This window comes from Pelophylax lessonae (assembly GCF_965119305.1).
Source record: "Pelophylax lessonae genome assembly, chromosome: 3".
NCBI classification, from domain to species: Eukaryota; Metazoa; Chordata; class Amphibia; order Anura; family Ranidae; genus Pelophylax; species Pelophylax lessonae.
Genome location: NC_138770.1, coordinates 127,773,504 through 127,792,661, shown reverse-complemented (window position 1 = coordinate 127,792,661; position 19,158 = coordinate 127,773,504). Strand labels below are relative to the sequence as shown.

Genomic DNA, 19,158 nt, shown 5'->3' with positions numbered 1-19,158 from the left:
GCTAGGTACCAAAGCAGCCAAACATCAACCACCAGTGCTGTCACCTGGAAGGAAAAGGAATAAAATGCATATTTCCCATACCCGGACATACTGGGAATTCTTCCTACTCTTAGAGGCTAAAACAGAGCAGCAGGGGACTGAAGGAAGGGGGGAGCACAAGTGGTGCTGGAGAGAGTGGTAGTTACAAAAAAATTTTTCTTTGGCATGCATGGGTAAAGCAGAGATTCACTTTGGGCATTTTGCTGAATGTGTTCTAAAATCCCTCATTCCAGTGCTCCCACAATACAATGATGGCAGGAGGCAGGTAATGTGACATTTCATACCAGTCTGCACGCTCTTGTCCCCAAACTGCAATGGATAGTTTTTAAGTGATTGTAAAATCTCCGTTTTTTTTAAATAATAAAAATGTTATTCTTACCTGCTCTATGCAGTTGGTTTTGCACAGGGCAGCCCAGATCCTCCTCTTCTCGGGTCCCTCTTTGGCTCTCCTGGCACCTCCCTCCTGTTGAGTGCCCCCACAGCAAGCAGCTTGCTATGGGGGCACCTGAGCCGAGTCGCAGTTCCCTTTATCCATTCAGGCACGGAGCCCCGGTTTGGCTCTGCCCTCTCTCTCCTGATTGGCTAACTTTTTTTATCGACAGCAGCGGGAGCCAATGGCGCCGCTGCTATGTCTCTGCCAATCAGGAGGGAGAGAGTCTCGGACAGTCAAGGCACTCGTGGACATTGCTGGATAGAGATAGGGTTCAGGTAAGTATTAGGGGAGCTGAGGGGGCTGCTACAAACAGAAGGCTTTTTTCTTAATGCATAGAATGCGTTAAGATAAAAAACCTTCTGCCTTTACAACCACTTTAAGCTGCCTGCAGAGTAAAGAAAAATGTCCAATTATGGGAAAAAAACAAAGTGGTGGCACAATATGTACGAGCTGCTTGGATATCGGATACATGACTGCGAATGCTTTGCTTGTTTTTTTAGAAATATTTCTAAGCAACAACATTTCTAAGTCCCCGTTCACACTGGGGCGACCTGTGGTCGCCTCACAGGTCGCCTTCCATAGGGAAGCTGCGGACCCGTTCTAATAGGAGCGACACAAGTCGCTCCGACTTAGAAAAAGGGTCCGGAGCTTCTTTGGGGCGACCCGGAGCGACCGCCATAGACTTCAATGTTATGAAGTCCGTGCCGGCCGCTCCGAGGTCGCGGCGCGCTGCTCGCACCGCGACCTCGGAGGTCGCCCCTGGAAGTCAGATCGCCCCAGTGTGAACGGGGCCTAAAAAGTATCTCACAGTCATCCTGTATCTGATGTGAGTATAAGGGAAATGTTTACTTTGTGGCTGGTAGGATTTCTGTTAAATAGTAACTTCACTTTTGTTGAGAAAAAAACATTCCCCTCTGGGTGATCTCTGTACATTGCAGGGATTTTAACAATCTTTGTTGCAGATTCCTTCTTTTTGTTATTCTGAAGAAATAGCTGTTTGTCTGCCTGTGTCCATGTGATTGAATGTGCATGTAACTCATTTTATAATTAACTGCTGCACTTGCAAGGCTCTAATGAGGAAAGTGTCAGGATCTGCATTCCTTTAGACATGATTTCCCTTCGGAGTATCTCACCAAAAAATACATTTTTGTTGCAGGGGTGCCAGAAATCTGACTTGTATCTTAGTGCAGACTTCTGGAAAAATCAGTGAGCCAATCACACAAACAGGAAATGACATTTCTGGGGGGAGGGTGCATTTCATACACTAGCTGTGTACAGAACACATCCAGGTTGCCATATTGCATTTAATTTTAAAGAAAACTACAGTGCTGCAGATTGAAAAGGAAAGGTAGTTTTTAATAACATTAACCACTTAAGGACCGGAAGGTTTTACCACCTAATGACCAGGCCATTTCTTGCGATACGGCCCTGCGTTACTTTACTCGACAATTGCGCAGTCTTGCGACGCTGTACCCTAAAAAAATGAATGTCCCTTTTTTCCCACAAATAGAGCTTTCTTTTGGTGGTATTTTATTACCTCTGCGGTTTTTATTTTTTGTGCTATAGGCAAAAAAAAGAGCAGCAATTCTGGAAAAAAAAAAAAAAAAAACACAATATTTTGTACTTTCTGCAATAAAACATTCCCAATAAAAAAAAATTAAAAATTCAATTTTGTCATCATTTTAGGACAATATGTATTCTACTACATATTTTTGGTAAAAAAAAATCCCAATAAGTGTATATTGATTGGTTTGTGCAAAAGTCATCGCGTCTACAAACTAGGGGAAAGATTTATGTCATTTTTATTTATTTTTTTTACTAGTAATGGCGGCGATCAGCGATTTTTTTCGGGACTGCGACATTGCGGTGGACAGATCAGACACCTGATACTTTTGGGGGGACCAGTGACATTACTACAGTAATCAGTGCTAAAAATATGCACTGTTACTGTACTAATGACACTGGCAGGGAAGGGGTTAACACCTTTAAAAGGTTTAAAAGACCATTACAACTGAAGTTTCTTGAGCCACACTGGATTTTATGCATTGACATTTTAATATCTAAAAAGTGTAGGAATTTATAGATTTATGATCTGTTCTATGGCCTGACGTAACGCTGGGGTACAAGTGCTCTAAATAGGCATAAAACTCCCTCAAAAAGCCCCGTGCATGGAAAAAAAAAACAGCCTAATGCTTCCCTGTAATGAAAAGCTGGCAGAAGGTTCCAGTATATGATAGTTCCAGAAATGTAGGTGTCATTTGTGTGGTGCATATGATGTTCCCATGTGTAACTCGTTGATGAAATTACATTTCTTACCTTGTAATCCGGTCTAATGTTGGCAAAATATATGAATGAATCTACAGCCAGTCCGATTCTTAACCCTCCTCCTTCCCAGGACACAGCAGACATTTGTTTTCCCGGAACCTTCAGGGTACGTAGATGCTTGAGAAAAGAATAAAAAAATACAATGGAAATTATTCTTTAAACTTTATCATAATTCCCACTTCTACAATTGGTAATTTGTAAATGTTATTATAAAACTCTACCTTTAAAAAAAAAAAAAAAAGAGCCCTCAATCACCCAGCCTGTATAGGGGACGCTGCTGTGATTTTATACCCTAGGGTTCTGAATGCTGTCAGCAGGGGCAAACCAATGTACATGAAAAAGAAAAACAGTGCTGGGATTGTTGTTAACTATGCTTATACAGTAGTGAATAATACCACCCTGAAAGAAACTCTGACCTCCAGCAGGGTACCTTTGCCTATCATGGGAAAGCAATTTGTGGGTAAAGTATACAACGTTACACCATAAAAAGCAGGAATGAAGGTAGATAAAGCAAACTATTTCACTCACATTTTTATGTATCTTAATCAGATTGTATCCCTTTTTGTCACTGTTCATTGAACTTAACGAAAAGAGGTACTGAAAAATAATCTACCTCCTACTTACTACAGTGTACAAAACAATCAACTGAAATAAAAAAGGCAGGGAAGAAAACATAAAGGACAGGAACTGTAGCAGTGTTCTGTTCTAACAGGGGGGAGTACACCCACCCCCACCCCAACACATTGGCTGCCAGTGCTAATTTGATGCGGGTGGTTGTGTGTACAGGGCTTTAGATTAATTCTCAAATTTGGCTTGGAAAAAAAATAAAATTAGATCGGCCACAGATGCCATTCTCTCTGCTGCATTTTACATCAGTATGTGCATATATATATATATATATATATATATACATATATACACACATACATATATACACACACTATATATATATATTGTGACAGGAAGTCAGGTAAATCTGGGAATGTAGTCACTGAGAGGAGACACATTCCCACCTGCTTTGAAAAGTTCACTGATACTATAGGGTGTTGGCTGCAAAAAGAGCCAGCAGGAAGTTGAAAACCATTCAGCTGTTCAGAATGAGGAGATCAAGGCCTCTATAATTTGTCCAGAGAAAATCTATTGAGTGCTGCCTCCTGTCGCCGTGTGGGCTGGGAGAGGAAGGCAGACATACGTGTACCTCCCGACGCCGTGTGGGCATGGGAGAAGGACTGCTGCCTCCTGTCGCCGTGTGGGCTGGGAGAGGGGGACAGTCGGATGTGTGCCTCCCGACAAGCTGGTGAGCATGGGAGAAGACCCCCTACAGCGATGTGAAGCTAAGGAGGGTAACCACGAGTGAAGATGTCTCAAAGGTGAGAAGACAAAGTGTTCCATGTGAAGAGTGTGAAGAGTAAAGGATCCTGTTATAAATGAACATGTGCTGTGTGAAAGAAAACAAAGGGACATGTTCAATGGACAATGTTTGTGCTGTGTGAAAAGCAAACAAATGGACATTTGAGTGTCTGCTGTAGGATCAGCAGTGTCGGCCCAACAGTAGGTTGGGAAGACTTCTTAGGTAGGTTCCAGCGTGAGAAGGTAGCCGCCCACAGAGGCAAGGATTTATTTTGTCTTTTATTTTATTTTGGCTGTTTTGACGCTTGCAATTGTGTGAAGTAAATTGCATGAATAAATCAGTCTTGTTTTCAACCTCTGCTCGGCTATCTCTCTGTGAAAACGCACCCCCAAAGGGGTCACCCATACGCCTACCACCGAGCTAATCCCTTACATATGGTGGAGGTATGCAGTGGGCATAAGCAGAGATCCCTGCAAGGAAGTGCAAATGTTTGATGAACTTTATCTGGTGCATGAGATTGCACAATCTAGGTGTGCAGGAGAGAAGATCCTGACAGAAAAAAAAAAAGTGTTTTAAAGAGACAGCGGTCTCAAAATTATTTGATGAACTTTGTTGTGTCTGGTGCAAGTGACTGCACAAACTGTGTGTGCAGGAAAAGAGATCTTGCAAGAGAGAGAAAAACTACATGTGTTAAAGAGACAGTGGTCTGAAAATTTTTTGCTGGACTGTGAAAAATTTGTGGAGTTATTGAAGATGGGGCGATCCAAACGCCTGAAAAATGCAAAGATAGATGAAATGAGAGACCGGATTCTATGGATGGAGGGGATGTTACCGTCTGAACCAGCCCCATCCATGCCTAAAGAGAGTCTACTAAAGAGGAAGGGTGTTGTCCCTAGCAACACTGATGAAACTGCTATGGAGACGCAGTGTGCTCAGATGAAAAGTAAACCCAAAATGGGGGAGATGCTGAAACAACGGAGCTTTGCAGCTCAACAAAAGGCTCATCAAGAGAGCATGGCAGGCTGGAAACAGAGACGCCAGCAGCCAATGGAGGCCATCGGTTTGGAGGAAACCGAGTATGTGTGCAGGGCTGAGTTGGATGCCTTGCAACGGAAAATGGAAGAAAAGGAACAAGCCTTGGAATTGCTTAAAATGGAGCATAGAAACTTGCAGGAAATGAATGAACTACTCAAGTCTCATGTGTTACAGTGGGAAGAATCCACTGCTCTTCTTTTGGTCGAGTTGCAAAAACGTCAAGACACTATAAAGGAGAAAGATACCATCCTCATGGAAAAGGAAATTGAAATTCAGACTTTGCAGAAGCAAAGCATGTGTGAAATGTTGGAGTTGCGTAATCAGCTGGAAAAAAGTCTTCAGTGTTTGGAAGTTACAAAAATAGACCTGCAGGAGTCGCAGGAACAGAATGTCGCTCTGAAAACGACATTGTCTCTCAGCGACAACGAGAAAAGTGAAAGAGAGGCTAAATTACTGAGTACTGTGTATGAGCTCACCACTTTGAGCAATGTGGTAGATGAATTACGTGCAGACTGTGAAAGTTGGAAAGGTGAAGCCCAACGTTTCCAGCAGCAGTTAAAGGAGAAAGAAGCCTGTGTGGCAGAATTACAGTCTCATTCCCAGAAACTAGCCAATGAGGTGAAGGCTCTTATGCAGGGAAAAGGAGATTGTGAACATAAGAGGGAAAAAGTAGAGGCACGGCTTCTGGAATCGCAAGTCAAGGTGTCAGAAGGTGACCGATTGTGTGCTAAGCTGTTAGAGAAGGCAAACCGATTGCAGGTTGAGTTGGACAGTGTCACAAATCGGCTTTCTCAAGCAGACAGCAAATCTAGAGAAATTGCGGAAGATTTTTCTATCTTGGAATCGCAGCTGCAAGACACGCAGGAACTCTTACAGGAAGAGAGGTGTCAAAAGCTGAGTTTTAGCACAAAGCTCAAACAAATGGAAGATGAGAAAAATGACTTCCTGGAACAATTAAAAGAGGAGGAGGAAGAAAAGAAAAACCTATCAGAGCAAGTCGCAACATTGCAAGCTCAGATAGCGGATATGAAAAAACGCATGGAAGAAAGCGTTGGGTCATTACAGTGTGTTGAAGATGTGAAAAAGAAGTTTGATCAGATGCTTGGTGAAGAGAAGACTGTGTCTGCAAAATATGCAGAAGAACGCGCCCGTGCAGAAACGGAGGTGCGTGATAACGAGAGCAAAGCCCTGTTCTTGGCTCGCTCTTTGGAGGAAGCTCTAGAGTGTAAGGTTGAACTAGAAAGAGTTAACCAACAGCTGCGTACAGAAATGGAAGAATTGGTCAGCTCCAAGGATGATGTTGTGAAAAGCGTTCAGGAGCTAGAAAAGTCTAAGCGAGCCTTAGAACAGCAAGTAGAAGAGATGAAGATTCCATTGCAGGAACTGGAAGAGGAATTACAGGCAACAGAGGATCTGTCCCAAAGAGGGGATAGTGTGCCTGATGCAGTTTTTAAAAGGATCAGAGTTTTGGGGTCTGTCCTGAGTGAGCCCCAGAAATGTGATGACATGTGGCTTGAATCACCCCTGTGGAATAAACCGTTCCTTCAAAAACTTCAGCAAACAAAGGAGCTGTGTAAGAAATGTGATGTTTTCTCAGTTCAGGCTGAAAACCTAGTGGAGAAAACTAAAGCGGAGAAAACTAAAGCAAGTGATATAAATCTGGGAGAAAAAAGCAAACGCCACCTAGTGGAGAAAACTAAGGCTGTTGATGAAAACGTGAAGCAAATTAAGTTCAAGTGCCTTTCAGGGAATATTTCCAAAATGGAACTGGTGAAAGACAGGTGGCAGAAATTTGATCATGATCTTGAGATACATTCCATGTGGAATTCAGATAGAGAAAAGGAACTAGGTGACCTTGAGCGGTCAAATAGTTCAGCAGAAAGTGCATTGAAGAAACCTGTAAAAGAATGTGTTGCAGTTCCATGCTTCTTCACTGATGCAGAGAGGAGGTCTATAATGGATACCACCCAGATCGCTGGGTTCAACTGTGTTGTTGCCTTTGACCCCTATGTTGGTGGAAGGAAAGTTGATAATGTTCTGATTGGCTACTTCTGTGAAGAGTTTGGCAAGAAATATAAACTGAATATCAAATCAAATAGTAGGCCTTTACTGCGACTCGCTCAGGAGGGCGAAAAGTTTAAGAAGTTGATGAGTGCAAATGCTTCAGATCTGCCTATGAATATGAAATGTTTGGTGAATGATATTGATATCTCGGGGAAAAGGAACAGGGGTCACTTTGAAGAAATGTGTGACAGCCTGTTGTCTCAATTGGAAAATCCTCTGCACAGCATCTTAGAGCAAGCAAAGCTCAAGAAGGAAGATCATTCCCTTTTACAACAAAAAGTCAATGATTGTGTACAGATGTATGGAGAGGCAACTCAAGTCGCAGAGGGATGTCAAGAGTCCCTACTTGGAACAAAGCTTAGTGAAGCAAAGGTTCTCAAAGTTTTGTGGAAAACATTTATGGATTGCAGAGAGAGGCGTCTTAAGAATGTTGAAGACATTAAGACTAGCCCAATTGAGTTGCCTATGGATCACGGTCCTCCATGGTGGATTGGACAGACGGTTATGAGGGACAAGCTGTCTGACATTTATGAGAAAGCTGTCAATGAAGATGACAGAAACGAGAAGGAGCAAAATGATGCCAAAAATGCAGTTGAAGAATGTGTATATGAGATGAGAGACAAACTGTGTGGCATTTATGAGAAATCTGTCAGTGAAGATGACAGAAACAGTTTCATCCGGAAGCTTGAGGATAATAGGAGGCTTATCAGTGAGTCAGCAGTGCCTGACACATGCGTGCCTGGAAATATGTGTCCCAACCCTAGGGTTGAAACAAGAGGGGGGGGTATGTGACAGGAAGTCAGGTAAATCTGGGAATGTAGTCACTGAGAGGAGACACATTCCCACCTGCTTTGAAAAGTTCACTGATACTATAGGGTGTTGGCTGCAAAAAGAGCCAGCAGGAAGTTGAAAACCATTCAGCTGTTCAGAATGAGGAGATCAAGGCCTCTATAATTTGTCCAGAGAAAATCTATTGAGTGCTGCCTCCTGTCGCCGTGTGGGCTGGGAGAGGAAGGCAGACATACGTGTACCTCCCGACGCCGTGTGGGCATGGGAGAAGGACTGCTGCCTCCTGTCGCCGTGTGGGCTGGGAGAGGGGGACAGTCGGATGTGTGCCTCCCGACAAGCTGGTGAGCATGGGAGAAGACCCCCTACAGCGATGTGAAGCTAAGGAGGGTAACCACGAGTGAAGACGTCTCAAAGGTGAGAAGACAAAGTGTTCCATGTGAAGAGTGTGAAGAGTAAAGGATCCTGTTATAAATGAACATGTGCTGTGTGAAAGAAAACAAAGGGACATGTTCAATGGACAATGTTTGTGCTGTGTGAAAAGCAAACAAATGGACATTTGAGTGTCTGCTGTAGGATCAGCAGTGTCGGCCCAACAGTAGGTTGGGAAGACTTCTTAGGTAGGTTCCAGAGTGAGAAGGTAGCCGCCCACAGAGGCAAGGATTTATTTTGTCTTTTATTTTATTTTGGCTGTTTTGACGCTTGCAATTGTGTGAAGTAAATTGCATGAATAAATCAGTCTTGTTTTCAACCTCTGCTCGGCTATCTCTCTGTGAAAACGCACCCCCAAAGGGGTCAGCCATACGCCTACCACCGAGCTAATCCCTTACAATATATATATATATACATACACACACATACATATATACACACATACATATATACACACACACACACACACACACATACATACACATATATATATATATATATATATATATATATATGCGCAACAAGGACCGAGAACCAAGCAAAGCTTAAAACCTCAATCACCCAGGGCTTTGCACTACCAATGAAGGGATGTGCACCGTCTCATAAATCTGACTCAACCAGCTGCCGCCTAATACAATAAAATCAAAATAAAGTGCATATAAATCATAGACATCCTAATCAATATACACAGGCAGCGCTATGACCTTAATGTCTGCGGTCTTAATAGAAAGTCTCTAAATAGAGCGTCTCTCCGTTGAAGTCCTCTGACGAAACGCGTTAGGGCGGTGACTTGTGCGGTCACCTTGGCAACGGCACGCTGTACGGCAGCTTCGCTACAGATCGGCAACTTCCGGAACGCCGACGAGCGCACGGAGGACCGGTAAGCGACCGGCGGAGTCCGCAGTGCCAGCTTTTATACTATGTGCTTTTTATTCAATTTAAATGTGAGTGTAATGGGTGAGGGGGGAGGGGGGATCTAACTAATAAAGAGGTGCATTTGTATCCAAACAGTACTTTTCTATGGGCTTCTTTTTTACTCCCTTCCATGCACCACGTTTTATGAGGAGATTCTAGCCGCGAGCAGGGCTCTCAGAGCTGGGATATCGGGATGGTCCGGACGTGTCAGCAATATATGTACAGGCTCTCCTGTTAGCGGGATCTGGTAAGCGTATCCAATTTGGGTTTTTACACGAGGTGAGGTGGCGGGACATAGAGTCAGCTGTGTTTCCATATCGGAGATATACCCCACAATGGGACCCCGCATGAACTTTGCCAACGACGGACTCTTTTTCAATACTTTTTTTCATTAGCTTTTTAATATTGGACTCTCTTTGTGTATGTGTCAATCACACTATTTAGAGACGTTCTATTAAGACTGCAGATATTAAGGTCATAGAGCTGCCTGTGTATATTGATTAGGATGTCTATGATTTATATGCACTTTATTTTGATATAGATATATGTATATATATATATATATATCCCTATTGGTAAGCATCTGAATTATTAATTACCTCTCCAAATGGAGTGTAAAACTGTACAATATTGACTTCCTTATCCTGAGTGGCGGCTCTCTGAGAGCCTGCTATAGCCAGGACGCTTCCACAGTGATTCCACTGTATGCTGACCACACTCATTCCCGTATCGATCAGAACTGGGTCTACAAAAGGAGAAACCACACTTGGTTAACACTGGGAAAAAAGCAACTTAACAATAGTTAGTAAATTTACATAAGATCTATACAAAAATGTTAACAAGCTAACAGTCTTTCTGAGATACAGTGCATCTGTAAAGTATTTACAGAGCTTCACTTTTTCCACATTTTGTTATGTTACAGCCTTTTTACAAAATTGATTAAATGTATTATTTTCCTCAAAATTCTACAAACAATACCCCATAATGGCAATGTGAAAGAAGTTTGTTTGAAATCTTTGCACATATATTAAAAATACAAAACGAAAAAAATCACATGTACATAAGTATTCACAGCCTTTGCTCCATACTTTAGTGAAGCACCTTTGGCACCAAATAGAGCCTCAAGTCTTTTTGAGTATGATGCTACATGCTTGGCACATGCAGCCCCATACCATCAGAGATGCAGGCTTCTGAATTCAGCGTTGATAACAACTTGGGTTGTCCTTGTCCTCTTTAGTCCGAATGACATGGCGTCCCAGTTTTCCACAAAGAACTTCAAATTTTGATTCATCTGACCACAGAACAGTTTTCCACTTTGCCACAGTCAATTTTAAATGAGCCTTGGCCCAGAGAAAACGCCTGCGCTTCTGGATCATGTTCAGATATGGCTTCTTTTTGGCCTATCGAGTTTTAGATGACAACGGCGAATGGCACGGTGGATTATGTTAACCGACAATGTTTTCTGGAAGTATTCCTGAGCCCATGTTGTGATTTCCCATTACAGTAGCATTCCTGTATGTGATGCAGTGCTGTCTAAGGGCCCGAAGATCATGGGCATCCAGTATGGTTTTCCGGCCTTGACCCTTACGCACAGAGATTGTTCCAGATTTTCTGAATCTTTGGATGATATTATGTACTATAGATGATGATAACTCCAAACTCTTTCAAATTTTTCTCTGAGAAACTCCTTTCTGATATTGATCTACTATTTTTCGCCGCAGCACTGGGGGAATTGGTGATCCTCTGCCCATCTTGACTTCTGAGAGACACTGCCACTCTGAGAGGCTCTTTTTATACCCAATCATGTTGCCAATTGACCCTCCAGCTGTTCCTTATATGTACATTTAACTTTTCCGGCCTCTTATTGCTACCTGTCCCAACTTTTTTGGAATGTGTAGCTCTCATAAAATCCAAAATGAGCCAATATTTGGCATGACATTTCAAAATGTCTCACTTTCAACATTATTGTGTGTACTTGTCTCAATTAAGAGCACTAAGTGTCATTTTTGTCGGTCTCTTCCCTCCTATCAGCTCTCAGAACTCTCCTCCCTGAGCTCTGCAGAGTATAACTTCAGCTCTCTGCCCCCTTATTTCTGACAGCTCAGAATTCTGCACTTTGATCAGAGGCAGAGAAAATTTCAGGTAAACAGGTACAACCTATGTAGGAGGATTTGTTTTACATCTGTGTATCACTGGAGGCCAGTCACTTCACTGAGTATATGCAAGGGTACTAGTTATACAGTGCGTTGAAAAAGAATTCATACCCCTTGAAATTTTCCACATTTTTTCATGTTACAACCAAAAACATAAATGTGTTTTATTGGGATTTTATGTGATAGACCAACACAAAGTGTCACATAATTGTGAAGTGGAAGGAAAAATGATAAATGGTTCTCAAAACGATTTACAAATAAATATGTGAAAAGTGTGGCATGCATTTGTATTCAGCCCCCTTTACTCTGATACCCCTCCCTAACAAAAAACTATTGGAACCAATTGCCTTCAGAAGTTACCCAACTAGTAACAAGAGTCTACCTGTGTGTAAATTAATCAGTACGGAGCACTGTTCAATCCATGATCTGAAAATGGAAAGAGTATGGCACAACTGAAAATCTACCAAGACATGGCTGTCCACCTTAACTGACAGGCCGGGCGAAGAGAGCATTAATCAGAAGCAGCCAAGAGGCCAATAGTAACTTTGGAGGAGCTGCAGAGATCCACAGCTCAGGTGGGAGACAACTATTAGTCGTGCACTTCACAAATCTGGCTTTTATAGAAGAGTGGAAAGAAGAAAGCCATTGTTGAAAGAAAGCCATAAGAAGTCCTGTTTGCAGTTTGCAAGAAGCCATGTGGGAGACACAGCAAACATGTGGAAGAGGGTGCTCTGGTCAGATGAGACCAAAATTTAACTTTTTGGCCTAAAAGCAAAACACTATCTGTAAAACTAAACTAACACTGCACATCCCCCTGAACACACTATCCCCACCGTGAATCATGGTAGTGGCAGCATCACATTGTGGGGATGCTTTTCTTTAGGGAAAGCTGGTCAGAGTTGATAGGAAGAAAGATGAAGCCAAAATGTGGAAAATTTCAAGCGTATGAAAACTTTTTCAAGGCACTGTATGTAAAGCCAATCTAAAAACTGAATTTTTGTAAAATCTTACTGTAAAATTACTTTCTCTGAGTCCTCCGACAGTCGCCGCCCACTCACAAGTCTTCACCAATGGGTATTGACCTTTGCTCCGTAGGAGTAGCTAGGCAACAAGAATTGTTAATACAAAAGCTTTTAGCATAGACACACCCCTAGGGGCTGTCCCCTCAGTCAATACCTCCCTGCACCAGCATTCCCAACTCAGTTTGGTAGCATAGCAGTAAGAGTACACAAAAACCCCAAAAGAGGGGCGGGGGGCGGCGACTGTCGGAGGACTCAGAGAAAGGAATTTTATGGTAAGATTTTACAAAAATTCAGTTTTCTCTTACGTCCTCCGACAGTCGCCGCCCACTCACAAGTCTTCACCAATGGGATGTCCCAAAGCAGTGTAGACATGAGGGGTGGGAGACGCAACCATAGAAAGGCAACGCAGTACCCACATCAGAGAAAGGAACCTTACCACAGTAAGAGAACCAACTGGGCAACAGGAAAAAACGTGCTCAACAGGAGCAACAACCCAGGAAAACAAGTAACCCGGGGGTAAAACACCCCAACAACCAAGGGCCCACCAAAACAAGGGTCCCTAGGAAACTGCCGCACTGAGAACTTTACGGCCAAAGGAGGCATCAGCCGATGCCTGAACATCCACCTTATAGAACTTTGAGAAGGTGTGAACGGACGACCAAGTCGCCGCCTTACACACCTGGGCCACAGAAGCCTGATGACGGTAAGCCCAAGACGTACTCAAAGACCTGGTAGAGTGCGCCTTCACAGGGAAGGGAGGAACCTTCCCCTTCAAGGCATAGGCTTGTTCAATGATCTGTCTGATCCATTTGGCGATGGTCGCAGCCGACGCCGCCATGCCCTTCCGAGGTCCCTCAGGAAGGACAAAGAGGGAATCCGACTTGCGAAAAGATTTAGTGGATGACAGGTAAACCCTGATCGCCCGGACAACATCCAAGGAATGTAAGGCAACCTCCTTCGGATGCTTAGGCTTCGCGCAGACCGAAGGCAAGACAATGTCTTCATTCAGGTGAAATTCCGAGATCCTTTTCGGAAGAAAAGATGGGTTAGGCCGCAGGACCACCTTATCCTTGTGGACCACAAGGTAGGGAGAATTGCAGGACAAAGCCGCCAGCTCCGACACCCTGCGAGCCGAAGTGATTGCCACCAAAAAGGCAACCTTCTTGGACAACAGAGACAACGAGATCTCCCTGATCTTTTCAAAGGGAGCCTGTTGCAACATGGACAGAACCAAGTTCAAATCCCATGGAGGTAAAGGGTCCCTCCTAGGAGGGGCCAAATGTAGCACCCCCTGAACAAAGGTGCTAACCAATGAATTAGACGCCACAAGGCGTTGAAAGAGAACGGCCAGCGCAGAAATCTGACCCTTAATCGTGGCCAACGCCAAACGCTGGTCCACGCCCGTTTGAAGGAAAGCCAACACTCTCGACACCGAGTATGAGCGAGGGAAATACCCCCTGGACTCACACCAGGCAAAATACGCTTTCCAAGTACGGTAGTAAATCTTCCCCGAAGAGGCTTTTCTAGCCTTGATCAAAGTGGGAATGACCTCAGGGGAGAGACCCCTATCCTTCAGGACCTTGCTTTCAACAGCCAGGCCGTTAAAGCCAGCGACTGTAAAGCAGGATGGAATATCGGTCCTTGAGACAGGAAATCTTCTCGAAGTGGCAGACGCCACGGATCGTCGACCGCCAGATTTACAAGGTCTGCGTACCAAGACCGGCGAGGCCAGTCCGGCGCCACCAGAATCACCGTGTGCGGTTCCGAGGCTAACCTGCGAAGAAGCCTGGACAGCAGTTGAATCGGCGGAAAGGCATACATCAGACGATACTGATGCCAGAGCACCACTAACGCGTCTGAGGCGTTTGCCCGAGGATCGCGCATCCGTGCCACGAACCTTTCCACCTTGTTGTTCAGACGAGACGCGAACAGGTCCACATCCGGGGAACCCCACTTCGCGCACAACATCTGGAAGACATCCGGGTGAAGGGACCATTCCCCCTGGTCCAGGGTCTGGCGACTCAGATAATCCGCCTGCCAGTTCTCCACCCCCGGAATGTGAACTGCCGTTATCGCCGGGACGTGTGTCTCGGCCCAAGACAGAATGTCGGCCACTTCCCGAGCCGCTCGGGCACTCCTGGTGCCCCCTTGGTGGTTGATGTAGGCCACCGCGGTGGCATTGTCCGTCTGAACCCGAACTGGACGGCCCCGAAGGCGGTCCGTCCATCTCAGAAGGCAAAGCTTTATCGCTCTCAATTCCAGAATGTTGATCAGAAGGGAGGACTCCTCCTCCGACCAAGTTCCCTGGGCGGACAGAACGCCCAGAACACCACCCCAGCCCGACAGGCTGGCATCCGTGGTGAGCACCGTCCATAATAATGGACGAAAAGACTTGCCCCCCGACACCGCCGGGGACTGGAGCCACCACAGAAGATCCCTTCTGGTGTCGTGACTCAACGAGATCCGCAGATCCAGGGATTGCGGCCGCCCGTCCCACTCGGCCAGAATCTACGCTTGGAGACCCCGAGTGTGAAACTGGGCAAAAGGGATCGCCTCGAAAGACGAGACCATTAAACCTAGACATCTCATGCATGTCCGGAGAGACGAGTGCCGGTTGTCCCTGAGGGACCTGACCTCGTCCTGAAGAGTCCGAAGCTTGTCCTCCGGCAAGAAGACCTTCGCTTGGACAGAGTCCAGAATCATTCCCAGGTAGGGAAGGCGAACCGAAGGACACAGAGTCGACTTCGGAATGTTTATGGTCCAACCGAACTCCTGCAGAGTCCGCATCGTGGTGGACAGGTTGGTCACCAGGCTCTGACTGGCGTTTGACCTTATCAGGATATCGTCCAGATACCCCAAGACAGCAATGCCCTGTGCTCGCAACAGGGCCAGAACCGGCGCCAGCACTTTGGTAAAAACCCGCGGAGCCGAAGCGAGACCGAAAGGTAACGCCACGAATTGGTAGTGATCCTCCGCAATGGCGAATCGAGGGTACCTCTGGTGACCCTCGAAAATGGGGACGTGTAGGTACGCATCCTTCAGATCGATGGAGGCCATGAATTCCCCCGGACTCAGGGCAGCCACCACTGAGCGCAGGGATTCCATGCAAAACTTGCGAACCCGCACAAAGCGGTTCAGAGCTTTCAAGTCCAGAATCGGACGCACTTTGCCCTCCTTTCTGGGCACAGTGAACAGATTGGAGTAAAACCCCCGAAATCTGTCCCGATGAGGCACCGGGACCACCACCCCCTGGGCCCGCAGGTCCCGCACCGCTAAGTGCAAATCCTGCAAGCGCTCCGGAGACAGCTGAAGATTTGAGGGAAAAAATCTGCCCGCCGGCCGATAGAGAAATTCGATCTTGTAACCAGATCGAACGATTTCCTGAACCCATCTGTCCCGAACGCGGGCCAGCCAAGGTTGTAGGAAACCGCGCAGACGTCCCCCCACCCCAGAAACGGGTGAGGGCGCCCCTTCAGGCGGAAGTGGTATGGGAAGTTGAACCGGACTGGCCGGACTTCTGCTTCCCCGCCCACGGCTTCTTCTGGGAGCCTTGGCCTTTGAAGGGCTTGCCCTTGGACTGCGACCGAAAGGCACGAAAGGACCCCTGGGAGGGCCTAGACGAGGAATTCCGCTTACCACGGAAAGACTTATGCTTGAAAGACTGGGGCAGGAGAGTACTCTTGCCCCCCGTAACCCCTTTTATCAGGGTATCCAAAGCCTCGCCAAAAAGGCGAGACCCCGCGTAGGGAAAATCCGCCAGTGTCTTGCGAGAAGATTGGTCGACCGACCAGTTCTTCAGCCAAATCAGACGACGATTCAGTATCGCCACGCTGGACAGTGTCAAGGGACAGCCAAGGGAGCTAAATTCAAGTCCGCATCGCACAAGTACATGACACCCTGATGGATCTGGTCCACCATAGCCAACGTGGTAGGTGAAGCGGATTCAGCCGCCAAGGTGCGCCTGAGCATCTTGGTCCAATCAGCAACAGCCTGTGCCGCCATAATGGAGGCAAAAATAGGTTTCAGCATAGAACCAGCCACCATATAGGCATGACGGGCAAGAGACTCTATTCTCCTGTCCGTAGGGTCCCGGAAAACCGGGGTATCCTCAGAAGGCACCGCAGTAGCTTTGTTCAAAACGGCTACCGCGTGATCCACCGGAGGCGCCACACACCAACGCTCGTCGGTGGCAGGCGCAAACGGATAAAACAGCTTAAACTTATTGGGCACAGTAAAGGGCTTCTTTAAATTGCGCCACTGTTCATTAACCGTATGGTGAAATTCAGCAGGGCAGGGAAAAACCTGCGCTGATTTGCGAGCCCTCTGTGTTCCAAAAGAAGACGCCCTAGTAGGAGGAGTAGGCTCATCCTCCAGGTGCAAGGTGTCCTTTATGGAAGCAATCAGCTCATTCATGAATGCAAGCTCTTCCAGGGGGGAAACATCAACCACCTCCACCTCTGCCTCCCCCTCAGACCCCCCAAGGTCCAAAGATGAGCGGGACCCTGACAAGGGTATGCCAGCCACAGCAGCCACATCGCCCTCTGAATCAGAGGAAATGGATAACCTGGCCCTTTTTGCGGATCGTTCAGCCAGCAGCATCTGCACCTGAGACACTAAGGAAGCCACTACAGTGGTCAGATCGGCCCCCTCGGGGGGTGCAGCAGCCCCCTGGTCCCCCACCAGGGCGGGGGGAAACTTGCTATCCTGAGAATCCATGCCCCAGTACAGAAAAGTATAAAGGTACTGGCCCTTTAATACCACGGCGAGCGCAGCCCACCGCACACTGCTGTATGCACAGACCTCGCAGGGATAGACAATACTGAGCAAGGAATGACAGGACAAAAAGGTAAAAACCTGGAGAGAGCACACCAGACTGCTGCCACCAATCGCTGTTCCCAGAGAAAGAGGAAGTGATGCAATGCTGGCTGACTGATATAGCCTATTGAAGGCTCCAGCAAAATGGCCGCTCGGCCGGGGGAGAAGGCTACAATAAAATGGCGCCGCCATGTGCCTGGATGAGTACCGCCCGCCAAAATGGCGGCGAATGGCGCCAAAACACGGCGCTGCATAGGGACAGGGCTGGTCACAGTATTCAGGCAAATAAATTTGACCGCCGCACACACACATGTCTGCACACAAACTGCACCCAGAGCATAATAAACAGCAGAGCAGGATGCCCCCCCCCCCACCCCCGCAGCCCACAGGCAGAGCAGCCACACAGGGATCTGACAGGGAGCCCGCAGTTACACAGACATGGAGGGTAATACACAGCCACAGACTGACACCCATACAGAAGGTCCCCACACAGAAGGTGCTTACCAGATGGCGTGGGGAGCCGTCTCCAGCGACAAACCGCAATCAGGGCAGACAGGGAGTGCTGCAGCCAGGACGCATGTGGACCGCAGTCATGGCGTCCAGTGAGGTAGCCACCTCACAGGCAGCATCCCTGCAGCGAACAGGAATGGGTCGTTCAATGTGCCAGGGTAAAACCTAAGCTGAACGCTCAATGGCAGGCTGGGGATCCATCTGGCTCTCAGCCCTGGGATCCAGGGCGGCCAGTCCGAGACCCAGCTCCGCATGATGATTCTTCATCAGAAGATCCCTAAGCTAAGGCTGACAAAATAACAGCTAGCAAGGAAAAGAGAAAAATACTTGAAATAAAATCAAATAAAGGGTAGAAGGCTGAGACTAAGCCCCAGCACAGGAAAGCCAGCTACTCCTAAGCTAGGCAAAGTCAAACTGAGTTGGGAATGCTGGTGCAGGGAGGTATTGACTGAGAGGACAGCCCCTAGGGGTGTGTCTATGCTAAAAGCTTTTGTATTAACAATTCTTGTTGCCTAGCTACTCCTACGGAGCAAAGGTCAATACCCATTGGTGAAGACTTGTGAGTGGGCGGCGACTGTCGGAGGACGTAAGAGAAATGTTGTTTTCATTATTTAACCTGGTCTTAATCCATAAGTGCAAACTGCAGACTGGTTGTCGCCAGGATCTGACCATACTCGATACATACATAAATATTACTCAAAAACATGCGGTCAGTTTCTCTAGAACAGTAAAATATGACATAACATTTACTCACTTTCATCATTCTCATGCCTCATTATCTGGCATCTTCCATTGTCAAAACATATAGCCAGACAGGGGCAATCTGGCTCCACATATCCTTTATTGCCTGGGTACCAGTGCATTCCAGCAATGCTCAGAGGACCAGTCACATTGACCAAACAGCTTAGAACCATTTTCACCTAGAAAAGAGAGACGCACAGCATCCTTATATTAGTTAAGTGACCAATTGCATGGCTTTTTCTCATTTCTCTATTTTGTGTCTCTAACTCAAATACTAACCTTATAAAGTGATGATTTTTCACCAGCAGTGACCCTAAAGCAGTGATGGAGAACCTTGGCACCCCAGATGTTTTGAAACTACATTTCCCATGATGCTCAACTACACTGCAGCGTGCATGAGCATCATGGGAAATGTAGTTCCAAAACATCTGGGGTGCCAAGGTTCGCCATCATTGCCCTAGAGCATCCTAATTGTTATTATTATTTATATTATTACTACAGGCATTTATAAAGAACTTGTCAATTTACGCAGCGATT

The 19,158-nt window shown here is 46.2% G+C and overlaps 1 protein-coding gene across 1 annotated transcript in view; it reads right to left on the bottom strand.

Annotated features, from left to right (window-relative positions):
- Positions 1-19,158, bottom strand: part of WDR35 (WD repeat domain 35) — a 144,697-nt gene that overhangs the window by 101,981 nt on the left and 23,558 nt on the right. Inside the window, 3 exon segments of the mRNA XM_082251296.1 lie at positions 2,789-2,914; positions 9,980-10,125; positions 18,635-18,800. Coding sequence (XP_082107422.1) covers positions 2,789-2,914; positions 9,980-10,125; positions 18,635-18,800 — 438 coding nt within the window.